The 20,000-nt window shown below is 42.5% G+C and overlaps 1 protein-coding gene across 1 annotated transcript in view; it reads right to left on the bottom strand.

Moving 5' to 3' along the window:
- Positions 1 to 8,182: 8,182 nt before the first annotated feature.
- pde1ca (phosphodiesterase 1C, calmodulin-dependent a) overlaps positions 8,183 to 20,000 on the bottom strand; it is a 207,969-nt gene continuing 196,151 nt past the window's right edge. Inside the window, exons 15-17 of the mRNA XM_063206981.1 lie at positions 19,202 to 19,374; positions 13,321 to 13,959; positions 8,183 to 10,127 (exon numbers count right to left, since the gene is read on the bottom strand). Of these exons, the coding sequence (XP_063063051.1) occupies positions 10,024 to 10,127; positions 13,321 to 13,959; positions 19,202 to 19,374 (916 nt within the window). The 3' untranslated portion in view covers positions 8,183 to 10,023. The remainder of the gene's footprint in view (positions 10,128 to 13,320; positions 13,960 to 19,201; positions 19,375 to 20,000) is intronic.

The following is a 20,000-nucleotide window of genomic DNA, read 5'->3' as shown; positions in this document are numbered from 1 at the left end:
TACTTTTATTTCCTTCCCGTCAGCAGATACACCTGGGCGTGTTCAGAACTGATGCAAATGCCTTCTCACTGGTCTCTATTCTGTGTATTATGCCTCAGGTGTACAAATAAATGTGACTGAAAACTACATAGATCGTGTTACTTTCTGTCACCAACAGTGTTTGCTTTAGTATTTAGTGATACAACTTGGGTGTGATATAGCACTGTAAGCAGGCCAATGTGGAGTTCTTACAAATGTTATTCACATTAACGATACAGCTGCAAGCACGGAAGCTGACAGGGGGGACAAAGGGGTCACTTGTCCCGGGCCTGGGGAGAAAGGGTGCCAAAGCTGTCAGTGGCCCTGGCTGCAAGCACAAAAGTACCTGTAAGTCCTGTTGCATTGACCACCTCTTTCTAAGGGAAAGACAGGCTCAATGGGGCTTGTTTTTGACGGAGCAGTGATGCTTTTGCTATGCCGTTGCTATGCATTACTTTTAGCCTCGGAACTCCCATACTGCCTTTATTTCTACACAATCGTTTCGATCTGAAAGACTCTCACTTGTGATTAGGTCTGCTGTTAACCAGGCAACATTACTTTGCCAGTTTGACTGGAAAACTATGCATCACTGCTCCATCAAAAACGAGCCCAATGTGATCTCTGCCATACTTGTTCAGGGCAGGGAAGGCAGGGACCACAAACTGGCCCAGGCACTGTTAGTATAGACCATAGTATAGACCAGGGTGGGCAATTATTTTGGCCTGAGGGCCACATTGGGTTTAGAATATTGAGCGAAGGGCCGGATGCCACAGACAACTGTCCCATGTCAATACTAAAACATATACGCTGACGTAATTTGGCAGCAATGATATTCCTTGACATTGTAATTAAATGTATTTAGATGAAGCCTATGTCTTTGGTTAATCTTAAATTCGCAAGACTATTGTTTTAGGTAGTATTTTAAGAATGTTGAGTACCGGTAACCGTTTGAATTTGGATTTAAAAGTTGTCTTTTTGTAAAGGCTCTTGGGGCCACATGAAATGGCTCAGGGGGCCGCATGTGCCCCCCAGGCCTGGGTTTGCCCACGTCTGGTATAGACTCATACATACTCATATAGCATAGACTCACGCCGCACCCCCATACCACATTATGATTGGCTCAGTCCACTGTAAGGATGCACCAATGTGCCGCACCGCTAAATTGTGGGCCAGTTTTTAAGAGAAGATCTGAAACAAACAAACAAAAAACAAAAGCACTGACCCCTGATGACTGTTAGCCCACTGGGAAAATGCCCTGTATGCCAGATGACCTGTCCAGCCCTGGTTCTGGGTAAGACTGCTTGACTGAACATCAATAGAGACAAGGTTGTTTCACAAATTATCCTGCAGGTGGTAGTAAAGCGACATTTTTGCCAAAAGTCAGGAACTGATTGTTGCTGATGGTGTGAAAAACATAGGAATCCTCTAACAAGATAGCAACACCTGAGGCCGCCCACACCAAAAAGGCTGAATGAACGCAACATCTCATGCTCTACATCTCATGTATCAACGGCTAACTACTAACGACAGAACACTTCCTTTGACACTTCCACTTCCTATGTGACGTCACTTCCTGTGAGGCTGGTCGCTGCATGGTCACCTGCCACGGCGGAGGGAGATCTGCTGCAGGCGGAGGGCTTTGCTGCGGGGGTCGGCTGGCTCACTGTTTGACCTTTGACCCTGGGAGGGCAGGTAGGACGTGGCGCAGTAGCTGGGCCGCTTGTAGTAGCGTATCAGGTCGTACCTCCCAGGTGGCTCTAGAAGAGAAAGTGAATTTGCGTGGTTAAGGGAGCCGTTTATTATGTTAACCCATTTTAGCTTAAGCCCTTTTTGGGGTGCTCTCCGCCCTTTAAAACCTGAATATCTCAGCCTCCAAAGCACATAAAAATATGAAATAAGTTGTGTTTAAAAACTGGGACCCCCATTTTGCATTAGAATGTGTTCATTCAGCTCTAACATACCCCCATTTTTAATAAAAAAAACTAAAATCTCAAGAGCCTGAATGCAGTGTGTATGTCGCTCCAGGCTAAACTGGGTGAAACAAGTGGTGATTGCTTATGTCAGATACATGGTTTCAGAAGCTGCAACCAGTCTCTGCTAGAGCCCAATGGGAGTAGGAATACACTCCCACTCCTTTGTGTTTGGTATTGTATTTAGAATGAATAAAATGCCTACATTTTGTCTGACAGTTTGTGATCTGTGCAGAGCTCAGCTAAGCTCAGCATGTGTAATAATTTCACAGCCAATGACAGGAATATTTGAAAGAAAAAAATGTGAGCATTCGCATCTTGCAGGATTTATGGGCAAGAGGGACAAATTTTGGCAAGTACAGGCAGAAGCGGGACTTCGGACTGCATAGTGCAGGGACAGGATTGAACATTTTATCCTGCGAAGACTTCTACTTTCCGGTATCTCTGGAAGAGAAGGTGAATTAGGGTGGTTTACAGATTATGACTTGGGCATTACAATTTTGGTGACAGGTTATAACCAGAGACGGTTTAGATCGAGACGGGACAGATGGCGGCCATCTTGTTGACGCCTTCGGGGTGCTATTTCGCGATTATGTAGACCAGATCTGAGAGTCAATGGGAAAAATGAATGGGGACACTGAGTATAGGACGGGGAAGAACCCAGCGGTTGTGAAAACCATATGGTTGAAACCACCGTGAAAAACTGATCAATCTAGACTACTTGGTTGTGTTATACGAGTCAAAGCAAAGCTTTTTAAGCCACTTTTCTCAATTTTTTTTTGACAGAGCGCAGGCGCAGTAGTTCCGTAACGGCACGAGAGCAACGGCTTTTCACAACTGAGCATGCGCATGATTTCGCGTGCGCCGATGCAGCCAGATGATTGGATCACTGGCATCGCAGCTCAGCAGGCACATTGGCTCTTGTTACCAGAAAGGCGGGAGATGTGCGGGTAGACGTCATATTTGCGTTACGAATCTTCACCGTTAATTTCTATGTACGATTACATGGCTGTCCCATCTCACCTTCCTATCAAAATCTCTGTTATAACATAGTACGTAAGCTCTGTGCAAAAGTGGTGAGAGGCGATTGCTTATATCAACTACAGATACGTGGCTTAGATGCTACAATGTGATATCATTAGCTGGGGTCTCTAAAATAGACGATGAATTAGGGTGGTTTAGACCAGTGGTGATCACTTATCTAGCATTTTCACTATTGAGTCCTGAACATTCCACGGAGTAACAAGGCAGTACCACTAGCTTGAGTGTGTTATTATTTATCTCCACCATTGAGTCTCGTATTTTCTGTAACTTAAACACCCAGGCAGTGATGGTAGCCTGGCTTCAGACACTAAAATGTAGTACCGATAGCTTGGGCACTTACAGCCATCATGTCTTACCTTTCTGGGAAATTTTAAAAAGAAGGTGAATTAGCATGGAAAAGGGCAAGATTTTGAAACGCAACACTGAGAAGATGCATCATTTTTTGCTGAATTCTGAATTCATGTTTTCATTGATCATGGGCTATAACTATGCTAATCAATGGCCTAAATATTTGTGATAAATAAAATGACTGTGGAACACATGGGCACTTGCCCACACTCATTTGCATGGCATAAATTGTTGGTCCAATCAGGGAATAATAAGTGTCATAAGCTAAAAAGAAAACAAAACATTGAAGTAAAAAACGGAAGCAAATAAACAGACAGAGACATGATCTGAGCCCTTTGAGTTCAGATTTATTGACACAACAGTGCAATAACGTAGCCTTGCCTGGGAATGAACATGACCACTACAAGGTTATCTTTGTTTTTTTCTTTTTCATTTGTTTGTTTTTTTAATGTTTTTTTTTGTTGTTTCTTTTCTTTTCTTTTTTTGGTGGTCAAATTCATTTTTCCTTTCAAACACAACCAAACTAAAGCAAAACTAAAAAATAAAATCAAATAAAATGCATTCCTTTCACTTCTATCACCCTGTAGCTTATTGACCGAGAAGAAACATTGATGTGGCTTCAACACATGCTTTTGGGGAAAAAAGAAAACGAGAAAAGGACATAAACAAGAAATAAACAATACAAAAATACTTTTTGTGAGTGTATGTGTCTGGATATTCTGTAAAACTCAGGTGTGAAGCTGAAGGAATGGAATCCATGAGTGAAGTACTATCACAAGTGCTATCGAAGAGCGGGTTGGAGGCGTTACCAAGACAACCAATGCAAGATTAAATACACATTTTGTTGCTGAGACATTCAGCAAAATCATCATAAAAACAAAACAAAAATCAGAAACTAAAACAAATACACGTCTATCATTTACATGTCTATGTGGCATACAGTAATGGTTGGTTGGCTGTGAAGTTCCCAGATGTTTTAAAGCAGAATGAAATGCACATGAAACTTAAGGTAGACTTTCCAGATACTCTGCCTGCCCCTGTATACCCCATTTTGGAAAGGTCCCTCCCTGCAGCATCTATAGCAAACTCATGACATGACACTTTAAACCTTCGTTATGAAGTCTGCATTGACCTGGGGCGTACTCCCATAACATGGTAAACCTGGCTAAGTTAACCTACAGGTGATAAACCTGCTAATAGGTAGCACACAGGTAACATTTACGGACTCCAGGCTCTTCTATTAGATAATTTACAGCTACGTCAAGGTCAACCACACCTAGTTTACTGCAGAACCAGCTTATTGGAATACCGCCATGATAGTAATAGAATCTGGTTGAGGTCATCTGCTCATGCTCATCTCAATTCAGCTGCACTAGGTAGCATTATCCTAGCCTGATTATCATCGACTTTCAAATCTCTTCCAGACTTAGAAGCAACGTTGAAGGTGTTGCGTCACTTCAAGGGCACGGCCCGGCTAGCATCATCTTGCCTTTTAGAGTAGACATACAAGGACAGAGGATCAGCACAACTGACACATTACAGTGTGCACACATAAAACACAGGCTATACACAGAGAGCAGAGCAGGAGCCAAAGGCATCATTTAATCCTATCTTCAGCAATGGGGTGTGAGGCAGGGTTTGGGGGGGGGGGGGGTTGTGACTGAGGGGGGCTATAGAGTTCCTGTCTTGCACATGGAGGCACGTTTTCAAACACACACACATGCACGCGCACACACACACACATATACACACACACACACACACACACACACATTCACATGTACGCATGCACACACACACACACACACACACACACACACACACACACAGACACAATCACACGCACGCACGCACACACACACACACACACACACGCACAGAAGTGTCAGCAACAGTGCCCCTGTTAACAGCCTAACTGCCGTTATAAAAAATATGTGAACTGCATTACAACATCTACTCGGATATCAGACCAACTGCCTCTTGTCTTCAAAGACGCACAGTACACACACAAACTGCCACAGCTAGACCTACAATACCACATGGATAGATTTTGAACAGTCAAAACTGATGGACATTGGACATGGGTGTGGAAGAAGCTTTTGATGTCCTTTTTTCACAGTGTGACCTCCTCTGAGAAGAATCTATTTCCATGTATAGTCCAATATGAATGAGCAGTAAATCAATAGTGTCAAGAAAACAAGCGTTTAATTTAATGAATCACGTGTTTGTGTAAGCAAAGTGTCCCAATCGAATCTCACGCACATCCAAAGACTGGTTTCGGGTGCAGGTTCAAAAAAGTTAATCCATAGGTAGTGAAAAAAAACGCACAGCGATGAGCTCCCATTTAAGCCATTTTATGAGGAAGGGCCAGGGTGGCCCGAGACGCCACGAGATAAAATGGCTTAAATGGGTGCTCATCGGTGTGCGGTTTTCTTCACTATCTATGTGTAAGCAAAGTGTACAACCGTTAACCTAAATCGCGGACTCAACATGGTGAAACTGTGTGTACGCTGCTATCCAAGTCCGGGCAATATTGGAGTAAATTGTGCTCTCGAGGTGTACAACATGGTTGCAACTTCAGAGAGCACAAGGTTTTGGTAAGACGAATCAACACACAACTTAATAAAATGAGGGTACACTTTGTAATTCGAGTATACACTGTCTTGACATCCTCCAAAAAAGCATTTTGTGGTAGTCCTTGTCTGTATACCGGCATATCACAATGTGAAAATTAATGATAAAAAACCCCCAAAAAAACTAAAAATGCAAAATGAACAGAAAGTTCACTGCAAATATGACCAATAATTGTGCCCTGTAAAGAACACTGGCTGTAGGCCTGATTGATTGAGAGTGGAAGAACAGTGATATCATAGACATATCCAATCGACTCCTGTATGGCAATGGCTTACAAGTGTTTACAGGAAGAAGTAATAGTACAAGACATTATGAGAAAATGAATAGAAACACAAATATGGATTCCATTTACTGCATCGTATCCAAAACGATTTTTCAACTTAAAGGGATCGAAGCCACGGATGTTTTTTTTTTTGTTTGTTTTCTTTTTTTCTTGGAAATCACATGGAGACATTTATCTAAAAGCCTGTTCGAAGAGTTTGTAAGCTAAGCCAGACAGACAGACACACATCATCTTTTTAACAGTTTTACAGGACTTAAGCTAAAAATAGAAAGTTACATCTAATTTAAGGCAACAATACTTTTGTCTGTTACAGAGAAAAAAAACACTTGCAGATTACTGTACGTTCTCTCAAATGCATCTAATGCTTTTTATGTTTTTTTTTTCTCATATTTTATTTGTCGTTTTCTTTCCAACCTCAGTACAGCATGTAAAGCAATAATAAACAGGTTAATTTTATCTTTGGTCAAGGCATCAGGAATTACCACACAGTGATAGCAGAGGCCATTCTAAATCACCTGGGGCTTGGCCTCCATGTACAGACGCTATGCCCCTTCTCGCTATGTGTTTTCAGACTGACGGAGAATTGTGCCTGTGCTGTAGCCTAGTAAACTAACTTCACCCGCTGGCGGTCAATTTTTTTCTTACCTGCGACTAATTAACATGCAATCTCATATTTAGTCTGATTTATCAGGCTACCTGTGCTGGTTTGTCCACCCAACATTGAGCTGATCGGCCAGTTCACACAAAAACACAGCATTGCCATAACATAAAATTTTGCCTATTTCTCAATGTGCACAAATATTTTTCCCCCTAAGGGAACCATTACAACAAGCACTTCACGCGAACAGACCCCGACAGTGGGCTGGACGGTCTGAAAACAGCTTGTGCAAGCTTTGACTGTTTTGTGACGTACAACGAAGTTGTAATGTGCTTTTCGGATGGGGACCCAAACCAGTGATTAACGAGTTGGATACTCTATTCTTTCATGATTGTAACATTTTTATTTTCTTTAAAAAATGTGCTTAAATTTTACCCAGTATGAGAGAAGAAGAAGCTTTTGTTTATTCTGAATGCATATGTTATCTAAACCCAGAGGCACCAGTTTAAATTGTGGACTTCCATAAAGAAAATAATATTTTTGGGGCCCAACCCAAACTACATTGTAGTTTAGTCTAGTGGCCCCTGGTATTGGACCACTGAATTTTCCTGATCTACGTATGTCTAGTGGCACCCCCATCTACAATGCCTTCAAAATATAGCTAAGGCAGTTGAAGAAAATGTTCAGTATAATCATGTGATGATGCAACATGTGGTTGACACAACACTTATTTCTGTATGTAACTAACGTGAATGAACAATTAAAAATCAAAAACAATGCCGTTAACAGTAAAATATGCAAATATATGAATTTACGACAGTTTTATCAACTGATGGCTTGTTCATGTTTGTGTTTGCTTTTATGTCAAGTGAATGCAATGGTATGAAGATCGTATTCACTATTAAAGGGACAAAGGATGGAGGAAGCGATGTGGTAGATAATAACTTAACGGGTGGCCTATAAGGGCAAGGGGGTGCATTTCTTGAAAGCGTAGTTGCTAACTATGTTAGCTACTTTGTTGGTTGCAATGCAATTTCCCATTGGCAACTACCGAAGTTGCAAACTGCTAACAACTACGCTTTCCAGAAATGCACCCCAGCATAGACATCACTCTTCTGAGACCCTCACTAACAATTTACATAATAAGAAAAATATACAAAATGCAGCTCGTAATTTGATGATCATGTCACGGCAAACCAAAAAACACTTCTTCATTAATGTTTAGAATCATGACAACACTTGTATACAATAAAGTATAAATAATATGTTCATTTTATATACATTAAATACATATGTATGAGGAAAATACATCTGGTTGTGAAGATAGAATCGAGAGAGAGAGAGAGAGAGAGAGAGAGAGAGAGAGAGAGAGAGAGAGAGAGAGAGAGAGAGAGAGAGAGAGAGAGAGAGAGAGAGAGAGAGAGAGGGACTCTCCAGAACAAAAGAGGCATGGTTAGTGTGATATGAATCATACGTACAAGGTGTTGATATATGGGCTAATATGTAACATAGATTTCATGACTGAAAAATACAAAGTGAATGAAGTGTTGAACCAGTAAAATATAAAAATGATCAAGGTTGTTCATGGAGAAAAATATAAGCTATTTCTCAAATCTTTGATTTCAGTTTTCTACAAAATATTTTTCTTGTCTTTTTTTCGTTGCTGATTAACGTCATAGAATCAGTTTGCAGAACTTACACACAGGGAATTAGCTAGACATCAAATTCACATCGACTCGCTCATTAGCTAGGGATCCTCATAGATGTCTGGTAACACTAGAATAGCGGTCTTTTTAATGCTTCAAAGTTTCAATAAAGCTTTGATAAGACCACTATTCTTATGTGTTACCAGACATCAGTTAGGTCGAGACTATTGGGTCGACACACCTATAGAGTTACACCTAGTCTATAGAAAGCCTGTATCAGGAAGAGGACATCACAAAACTCCTCTTCCTGAAACAAAAATCCAATGGCAAACTGGAAACACTTGCACTGTGCCTCCAAATAAATATCACAATACCTGAGCACAGACTGAGGGGACACAAGCAGCTGTGTGCAGCAGGTTAAAGAGAAGCCGTCTCCTTTTCGTCCCTCTTATTTACATGTGAAGAAATAATACAAAAATATAAAGCAGTATAGGCCTACTGATCCTGGATCAGACTTTCAAACAGTGTTAGCGTAACTCAGAAGGTTGCAGTACCATCCACTCAGTTAAACGCAAATAAAATCTCCACAGTGAAACACAAAGGAAAACAAAAATAAAACTAGGTTGATGTAGTACGTATATATATACAGTAAATGCTGTCAATGAATCAAAATGTGACATTAGAAGAACACACATATATTTTCTCTTTTTTTGTTTTTGTTTAAATTTGTGCATCAAAGTTGACATTCCTTATTGGATTGTTCTTCCACTGTGGCTGTCACATTCAGCACTAGGTATATGGGCAAGCAGGCGGACGGGTGATCCATCAGGAAAAGGCGCCAGGGTCCTGAGACCACTCAGTCTCAGTCTTTGAGCAACCCTGCCTTGCCTTCTCTCTCTCTTTCTCTCTCTCTCTCTCTCTCTCTCTCTCTCTCTCTCTCTCTCTCTCTCTCTCTCTCTCCTATTCTCTCTTTCTTTGCATTCTCTGTGGTCCACTACAGTCTGTATCCAGTCCTCAGCTTCCTTTCAACCCTTTACTTTCTTCACACGATCACTACTTTGTGGAAAGAATGAATGTACATACGCACACACACACACACACTCTTTATGAAATGGACAGGGCAACTTGGCTGTCAGTCCAATGGCTGTGCCCAGTCGTGACCCCCTTGGCAATGGCTCCTAGTGAGCCGACAGAGGCAAAACAAAAAAGACACCAAAGAAACAAACAATAATAATTCACAGAAAAAAAACGTACAAATAATCTGTTGACGTTGATTTTGTTGCCACGGATCTGAGAGGGAGGCTTTGCAGAGAGAGAGAGAGAGAGAGAGAGAGAGAGAGAGAGAGAGAGAGAGAGAGGGAGAGAGAGAGAGAGAGGGAGAAGAGAATTTGTCTACATGTGCGTAGTGTAGTTTTGACGCGTGTGAGTGTGTTTGTAGGAGTGCGTATCGTATGTGTTGTGTGCGCAGCAGAGTTGTGCGAGCTAGTTGGCGTCGTCGGCCGAGGCCGCAGACGCGGCGCACGCTGTGGTGGCCCCCAGAGAACCAGGAGAGTCGCCACGGTTACTCTGTCCGTCATCCTCCGAATCTGGAAAGGAAGGAGATATGGCACACTTAGAGAGGCGGGACTTATCCTGCTCCCGCGGCCTCGAGCAATGGGAGGAGGGTGGACAGGAAGTGACATCGGAGGAAGATGACAAATTGGGGACCATCATGTTTAAAAAAAAACAACATGAAGGCCAGAAAGGTGTAATGCGGGTGGTCTCAGACAGACAGACAGATAGACAAGCATAGACAGACAGACAGACAGATAGGAAGATAGGAAAGTAAAGGAAATGATGATGTAATATTGAGGGTGATATGGGGTAGTGTAAGGTCTTATTCCTGCTCACAGGGGAGGGAAGAATGAGTGACAGTTTGGCCATTTAGGCTACAGGAATATGAAGCCCACTGGGTGGAGGGAGGTGGTCCTCCTGATCTCAATAGGAGGGGGAGTTAGTTAGTTAGTTAGTTAATCCGGTTAGTTAGGTTTTTTTGGCAACAGGACATGAGGGGTTAGAAGTAAAATACTGTTGCAGTGTTTGTTAGGAGTGATGTGTAGTGTGATTATGGGGGAATGAGAAATATGTGAAAAAAAGAAAATAAATGGTTTTGGCACACGTCGGCTGTTGGCCCCTGTACCTTGCTTTTTTTTCTTTACAAATTTAGACTAGAAGTGACAGGATGAGATGAATGAGAAAGGTTACTGGGGAACAGTTCTTTACCGTCTGAACTGGATGTCTTTTTCTCACTGTCCTCACTCTCGGGTGAATCTAGTTCCTTCTGTGCTTCACCTGGGAGTGAAATTAGATACCAGTCACCAAAGAGAGTTTTCCCCATTTTACTAGGTCACTTCAACCAATGAAGACAACCTGTACCACACAAAAGTGCCACTAGGGGGCAGTGTCCCACTACAAAGCATGAGCAACACTGGTGTCAACAGCACCACGGCATAGTACGGGACAGTAAGGCCTACTAAACTGCAAAAGGGCCAAGTTGCTTCATGTACACATTTGTGATCAATTGTATATGTTGAACTTATCAGATGTTGAAACAGACTGGAGAGTATAGATATAGCCACGTGCATGTTATTCATATGCTTGAAATATAATTCCACGAAGTGGCTAGAAAGTAGAGTTGTTGCACATCACAACGCCCCATCCCAAACTCTTCCGATTAGGACATTGATCGAAAAGATTTGTTTGAATAGGCCTGTCCTAACGCATTAACAACATTGCAAATTATTTCTGAATGTCACAAACTACCGTATTTGAAAAGCCCTACAGGAAAACACTTATCACAGAAAGGATTACTGCCAATCCATATGGTCTTTGCTGCAGCCATTTTGTATATTTAGGGTTATTTATATTCAGGAGCTAACACGTCAGCCTTGTAGAAATACCAATGACAAAAACAACCAGAAACAGACAAAAAAGTAGTTCATCAATTGAATATTAGTTAGTAAGCAGCATCCATGGCTTTGTTAGAATGGTAAGTAACACCAACACTCAGTTAATCCACGGAGCATGCACAGGGTACGTGAAAGAAATGTTAAAGGCAATATCAGGTTTTATTCTCTTGATTTTCTTTTCATTTCCAGGATTAATAAAGCACATCTACTAGGGCTGCCGTCTGTGTCTGACACACCAAATCAATGCTTTTTCTTTTAAGCTTTGGTGCTCTTCGTTTATTATGCAGAATCCATATATTTCCCCAAGACAGACCATTCAAAACTGGGACGATTGGGTAAAAGCAGGACAGGAGGCAGCACACAACATTATTGGCTTGTGAATATGGAGCTCAAATGCATTAAATCCAGCTCAATCAATATGTTTCCTGTGCCCACAACACTCACATGCTACCCAGACGGCATTGACTGGCCCCATAAGGTTGAGAGTGAGACAACATGCTGGACAGGAGCTTGTGGAGCAATACGAAATCTCAAAAGTGTTCAAATCAACTCAATCAATATTGGCAGGTTAACAGCATTGCAAGGTAAATGTTCCATGATTGGCGAGCATTTACAGTGCCATGCTGGATATAAGAGACTGGAGATTCTATATCTCAAGATCCAGAAAAGTGTTCAACGGAATACTTGTGCTGTTGCTGTGCTTCCTTGAAGGGCAATGCTAAGAGCAATACCTGGTTCTATAAGGTGGAAACGCACACCATTGTGGACTTACAGCAAACTCAATTACACCAAACAGTATGTTACCTGAGAAGTAAAAATGTCAGACTCCATTCCCTTAATTTACTTTGGGATTAAATAAAGCATCTGTAGTGTACAACATGAAACGGGGGAACCTACCCTTTTGGGTTCAGGAGGATTTATCCACAGTAGAAACCCTAAAAAGTGTCAAAATCAACAGGACTAATACGTAGGTGAACCGTACTGAGACCACGTCAATAAAGGTCTCAGTAAGGTTCACTTTCAAGGGGTCTGGGTACACTTTGGGGGGTTCACGTGTGCAGAATGTCTGAGTTCACTTATATGTCTGAAAGGGACCAGGTGTAAATCTCTAACCTTCTACATAGGGGGGACACCTGCCACTCTGGACATGAGGGTGTAGAACGATATACAGTATATTCCTATACAAAATCCCCTCAACAAGTGTGTTTTGCTTCCATATTGGGTTTTTGCTGGTCAATGTCAAAGCAATTTGTTGAAAAAGGTAGGTCTGCACACTGCCGATCAGCTCCAAAAATAAACATTATTATTTCAAAAGCAACGTTTCGATCACGCTGGATCTTCATCAGGCATTGATCGGCAGTGTGCAGACCTACCTTTTTCAACTGTCTGACTTTTTTGTCTGGCACCTGCAACAAGTGTTTTTGGATGTGCGCACCCTACCCAAAACTACAATGTCAAAGCAATGTCATATTCCATAAGGTCCGGGAGCACCAACCATTTTAGACTTCAGTCACATCAGTTCAATTAAGCCACACAGCATGGGGTCAAGAGGGTTCCTATAGCAGCTGTATCACCGTTGATAGGCTATAATAAATTCAAAGTTGATCATATCAGATGGTTGAGCACTTATTGTGCCATTGTGGACAGAAGTGTATGGAGCTACTGTAATATCTATGCATGTAAACCCTCAGTTTGCCACTTGTGTTATGCTGGGTAATGTTACGAGATGAAGCACCTATGCCATTATGAACTCAAACCTTAGGCATTAATACAGTATGTCGACTCTATGTGGTTTTCTTGGGCAGTGTTATGTTAAGAGGGGAACACCTACCAGTCTGGGCCTGCTGACTGCTGTCGGTGCTCCTGCTGCTGCTGTGTGTGTCTGGCTGCTTTGGGTCTGAGGAGGCGGAGGCCCCCCCCTGCGAGTCGGCCCCCTGGTCGGGTTTCAGTCCGCCCGAGGACCCCCCCGGGTCTTTGTTGCCCTCGGCCTCCTTTGGCTTCTGCTCCACGGGGTCTTTCATTGCCGGGGCAACAGCGGCCTCCGAGGCCGGCTCCGGTTTCCTCTCCTCCGTCGTTGTTGTCGTCTTCCCTTTCTCTTTGTCTTCCTCCTTTGTCGCTCTCCCGTCTCTGTCCTTTTCCTTTTCTTTCTCCTTCTCTTTCTCCTCCTCTTTGTTCTTCTCTTTCTCTGCTGCTTTGTCTTTTCCCTTGTCCCTCTCCTTCTCTTTGTCTTTGTCTCGCTCTTTGCTTGTTTTCACGCCCTTGTCCGTGCTTTCCGCTGTTTCTTTCGTGTCTTTGGAGTCCTTTGTGGCATTCGTGTCCTTGTCCTTGTCCTGTGTGGCCTCTGAGGACTCCGTGACCTTGTCTTTGTCCTTGTCCTCGTCGTCCTCCTCCTTCCTGCCCTCCTTCCCCTCCGCCACCTCCTCCTGTTTCGGTTTCTCCTCTGCCTCCCGTTTGGCCTTCTCCTCCAAGTCTGAGTTCAAGCAAAGGACAAAAAAGACAGAAATAGTGAAATTGAAAAAGTTTCCCATTTGCATGTGTCCCATTTGTGAGATTGTACAGCGTACCGTATCATACCACAAAGTACTGTAGTTCCCCAACTTTTTCGGCTGTGTTCCACTTTTGGATCTACATTAAGAATATTTTTGCCCCCCACCCCCCGACACACCTTCTCCATAATATTGCTAGAATTTAATTTGAAGTCACTGGAAATAAACATACCATTACATGTACTATGTCACAACTATACAACTGAATACGCTTACTAACTAATTTCTGGAATGGGATGGAATATATCAAATGAAAGCGTATATTCAAGGTTTTATGCACAGTCCCTTTTCTCTGCAACCCGCCTGTAGTACCTTGCGGGTAGTACCCCCCGACTCAGACCTGACCCCCAGTTTGGGAACCATTGTCAGATCAATGTCGTTGTTTTTTTTGGTTTTTTTTTTAAACAGAAAAGTTTTTGCTTGCACTATATTGCAGAAGTCATAAAACACAGTGATCGCAGAGAGAAGAAGGATTTTGATTATACTACTGGAAAGTAAACAGCGGTGAAATACAACACACAAGACTCCAACAGACACACCAACCCCACAGGCAACTTATACCAACAGTGGCTCGTTTCTGTGTTGTTTTGATAAAGCAAACCTTCTGAACTCTATCCCCTACTCCTTGTTATGACTGAGTGAGACATCCATCCCTTGCCCAAAGTAACGCCACACATGACCGACCGACAACACAGGAAATAAATCAGCAATTCAAATTTGGCGTCTTACGTCTTACAAAGCGCTGCACTGTCCTGACCTTCGCATTTGCACAGCCAGCGCTGCCGGATCCGCAGTCTTTTATCAGTGTCACATACAGTGCAGCTGGCCAATGAGTGTGACTCATCCTGCTGGCAGACTAGAGCCCTATAGCCTTACATCACATTACCTCATAGAGTAGAGGTGGCCAGGGCCGGATTAAGATGGCCTGGGGCCCCTAGGCTAGAGGTTGCTGTGGGGGCCCCCAGAAGCCAAATTTTGTGAAAAATGTACAGTACGTTGACAGTGTCATTATTAGGAACTAAAAATAACAAGTCTAAATCTACCAACTGCACTCAAGGTTAGGCTAAGGCAGTTTTTCAATATTGCATCTTGTCACAATTCAGCATTTTCCCCCCACTCTTTCGGCAATCAGGGCCCCCCAGGAAGTGGAGCTGGATTGGACATACACTGAGAAAAACAACGCAGCTATAACCAAACAAGCGCTAACATGGAACCCACAAGGCAAGAGAAGCAGAGGGAGACCCAAGAACAACTGGAGAAGGAGTACAGAGCAGGATGCAAAGAAGAGGGGACTGTCGTGGAAACAGCTGGAGAAAATGGCCCAAGACAGACGAGGGTGGAAGCTCTTCATCAATGGCCTATGTTCTGAAAGGAATGTAAAGGCCTAAGTAAGTAAGTAGCCTAAGTAAGGGCCCCCCTGGCAGATTGGGGCCCCTCGGCTACAGCCATATCTAGCCTGTACGTTAATCCGGCCCTGGAGGTGGCCACAGGCCAGCTTGGCTGCGCACAGGGAACTACAGGTACACATGCCATATGTGTACTACTTACTGTACACATGGTACACGTACATTAAGGTACACTTGCCACATGTGCCCTGAAGCGTACACTATTAAACCTCCAGGTACCGAATTGATTATTTCTGGGTTTTTTTGTGTGCAGGGTACATCACAGATCCTTAATGTTGATACCACATTATATTTTATACAATGCATGACAGAAAAATGATACGTTGGTTGGTACGCAAGTACATAGTTGATTCTCAGTGACAAGCAATTGTACACACACTTAGGTATGTAGTGGTACTTTCACACAAGGGCACATCAGGTTTGGTGGCATATTATGTTGACATTTATATTTGTTGGTGTGTTCATAACAATGGCGTATTTGCCATTGAGGAAAGGGAGGATGATCCTCCCTCAAAATAATAAAGCCAGATCTTCCAGTATAAATTACAGAAAACAAAACATATTTATTATATATTAGTTATATAATTGTTAGTATTTTATAGCTATTTAGCGATAAAAACATATACTTTAGCGCTTCTAATTCACATAATAGACCTTAGAGGACCGTCCTCCCTTCCATCCCCATTGACTTCCATTATAAATGGTGAAAATCCGGCCGTAGCGCGGGCTTTACTTTTTAACATTGAAGTGAATGGAGCTTGGGGAGGACTTTCCTCCCTTTAGGCGGGTCTAGAGCCATGGAAGTAATCTGCCTATCAGCGAAGCTGAATTTATCAAAAGCCAATCAGAATATGACGAGTTGGGTTGACAGACGACAAGCATGACTCGGTCGTCATGACAACGATATACAAATCTACCGTGAAGAAGAATGCGGCAGCAGACAGTGGAAAGTTTGTAATTGGCGAATGTTTTATGAACCCTTAATAAATACAAACGAAAGATCAACTGTTTTCATGTTGTGAATCGCGCAATATCACTCCCTGGATTTAGATTGAAAACCGAGTGGAAAGGTCAGTCTATATCAGTCTCTCAAGTTACACAATGCAAGCGAAGCACGGATGCAAATCCAAAGTCGGACACCATCACCAACGTTTTTAAAAGGTAGTCTTGTTTCAGCATGTCCTACACGCACAAATAATACTCTCAATGCTTGTCTTTGCGTTCCTCCTTAGTGCTTTTCTCCCAAAAGAGGGTTATTTAATGGGAATAAGAATGCTTTTGGCTGTAGATGAATGCACTGACCCTAGACTGGCGTTCTTTCTCACTCAGGCTCAAGACGAGAAACATGACAGTACGAAGCTTTAACCTCTTCATAAAACGTCTCTGCCTAAACTTCCAACATGTAGCCTACATCATGTTATGTAATTTGATTTGGGTGGAATTAGGAGTACTAGTCACGGATTTACAAAGTAACATGTAGCCTACGACGTAGTTTTTAGTCGGAACCTACTGGTGAAATAGCCGGACGCACGCCGTTCGATAGTTACGCTCGCCAGCTCCTCCTTCCACAGCTGCACAGCTGCTGTCGCTCTCAACGCAGGCTCAAACGCAAAACGGATAGGCGACCACAACGTCGCAGGCCATGTAGCCTACCATATTATGGATCAAATAAGATTTTTAAAAGAATATAATGGAAGGGGTTTAAAATGTTTAAAAATCTGTAAGAATGTGTTGGAAGGAGTTGAGTTTAAACCCCTTAGGCCTATAGACTATAAGCTTACTGTCTCACTCAATGTCATATGCATTCCTAGGTTTTTCAGAATTGTCAATTTGTGCCTAATAAAATACAATTGACAGGGTGAGATGCCATGCTGCCTTTGGTCAAAGTTAGATATAGGGCCTACTCCCTATGTAACTTTCTACTTTCTATAATAATTTTCTTCACTCTTCTCTTTCTTTCCCCTCAAACACTTTGGGCAGTTGTGTATGATAATATATGATACAAAGTTTGTTGCAATTATTTTATAGATGTCATAAGTCAGCTTTCCAGACAACACAATGCCATATCAATTAAGTTACCTATTAGGCCTACAACCTAATAATACTAAACATCTGCCATTACTAACCCCATTTTCCCGCATCTACCGACTGACCACCTCCTTGTCCTCCCTAATTTTTATGACCAAAAGACGCCACTGGTTCATAATGTTCATAATGCTAAATGTTCAATGTAACAAATACAAGCATGATTGATATGCTTGGTTACTTAATCTTACCTTAATTCCCCCCTGTGGATCAATAAAGTAACTTTACTCCTCTACTCAACATATTATTCATGATTCCATTACTCTATGGGACCATACTCGCATGGTTGTAGTAAGAGTATTAATTTACAGTATTTACTGGCTGATCTGTATCAGAAAATGTAAAACCCCTAAAATCTACCAAATAAACAGAAGAAAAAGAAAAATATACAACCACGTAGTGTGCCACAAAAGGCTGTAAAAAATTCATGACAAAAAAAAGTATCTGCGGTATGGACTCTTGGGCCTCTCATTCTCATTCACCCTCACACTCTGCTCTGGCATACATATTCCCAGTGACAATGAATTCTTGCACAGGATGCCTTATCCAAGGTTTTCTTTCCTTCTGCTTTGATTCGTGACTCGTGACTCATGATTCCTGACTGGTGACTCATGAGTGAAAGAGTCTTTGGCTGTGAACACCTTTGGCTGTGAAACAAACAACAACCCTGTACTACAGTGCACTCTTACAAGAAGAACTCCCCTGACTCATTGCATCAGGAGTATTTTCCACCAGCTTCCTTTTTTTCTTTTTTTTCCCTTTGATTTGTGATTCATGATAGGTGACTCATGACTCATGATTGGTGAGTCAAAGTTTCAGTGTGATTTGCAATTCACATTTGACGGCAAAACCAAAAAGAAAACACTTCCACAACCCTGTAGCGTACCCATCTTAAGAGATTCTCTATAAATATGACTATTTATTTACTATAAATATGCCTGTCACTAGAAATATGACAATGACTCTTTGAGATGAGATGACCATTCCACTTTCTGTCTGTGTGTCTGTCTGTGCTTTTTTTGTTTTGTTTGCATTATAAGGGTGGATAATTTTTTTTAACCAAAATCGTGTGCGTTATGGGAATCAGTGCTATGACATTGGATACTAGCTGCTTATATTTCATGTTCCACTTTGATTTGTGATTCATGATTTCTGACTTGTAACTCAAGATTGTGACTTGTGATACCTTGTTCCAAGACCCACCTTTAGTGACCCTCGGACTTCCACTTGATGCATCGTCGTTGATTTCTGACTCTAGATTCATAATTTGTGATTCATGAGCCACGGTTCATGATTTTGTGACTCAGCTCACCTTTGGTAGCCTGTGCCTTCCACTTGCTCCTGTTGTGCTACAGTACTAATATGTCCTCTTTTTGTGTCTTCCCCTTTTGATTTGCCATTCATGATTGGTGACCCTTGAGTCAAAGACTGTGCACTGTGCTGTGACTCAACTTTGACGGCCCTGTTGTGCTGCATATTTCATTCATGATTAATGATTCCTGATTTGTGACTCGTGATTCCTGATTTGGGACTCGTGATTCCTGATTTGTGACTCGTGATTCCTGACTCACCTTTGACAGCATGTGCCCTCAACTTGTCTCTGTTGTGCTGCATATTTCATTCATGATTCATGACTCATGATTTGGGACTCGTGATTCCTGATTTGGTGACTCACCTTTGGTGGCCTGTGCCTTCCACTTGTCCCGGTTGTGTTGCACCTCCTCGTTCCAGGTGGCCTTGAAGCTCTTGAAGTCGACGGTGAGCAGCGAGCAGTTGAGCGACGTGCTGCCCTCCGAGCCCGTACTCTTCACACTGGAACGCTTGCCATCTGGAGAGATGTTGTTCAAGCTGCTCAGAGAAAAGAGAAGGAAGAAGAGAAAAGAAGGAAGAAGAGAAGAGAAGAAAAGAGAAGAGAAGGAAGAAGAGAAGAGAAGAAAGAAAGAAAGAAAGAAAGAAAGAAAGAAAGAGGCCGAAAGGCAAATAGAGAAAGAGAGAAAGGAGGAAAGAAAGAAACGGGGAAGAAAAGAGAAAGAAACAGAGAAGAGAAAGACAAAGGGAACAAGACCAAGAAAGAGGAAAAAGGAAAGCACCATACAGAGCGAGAGAGCAAGAAAGAACAAAGAGGAAGATATAGAGACACCAAAGAAGAAAGGAGACCCAGAAGGGAAGCAGGAGCAGCATCAGAAGAGGGAGAAGGAAAATGGGACAGAAGGACAAGTAAAGGGAGGAGAATGAGAAGGAGGAGAGGGTAACGAAGGAGAGTAGAGGACAAGGAGAGAAGAGAAGAGGAGAGGGAGGAGGAGAGTAGGAGAGGGAGAAGGAATGTGAGGCAGAGGGACATATGTAGGGAGAAGAATGATAAGGAGGAGAGGGTGAGGAAGGAGAGTAGAGGACAAGGAGAGGAGAGGAGAGGAGAGGGGAGGGAGGAGGAGAGGAGGAGAGGGAGAAGGAATGTGAGGCAGAAGGACATATAT

The sequence above is a fragment of the Engraulis encrasicolus genome, chromosome 9 (genome assembly GCF_034702125.1).
Source record: "Engraulis encrasicolus isolate BLACKSEA-1 chromosome 9, IST_EnEncr_1.0, whole genome shotgun sequence".
Taxonomy (NCBI): domain Eukaryota; kingdom Metazoa; phylum Chordata; class Actinopteri; order Clupeiformes; family Engraulidae; genus Engraulis; species Engraulis encrasicolus.
This window is presented reverse-complemented; position numbering and strand designations above follow the sequence as displayed.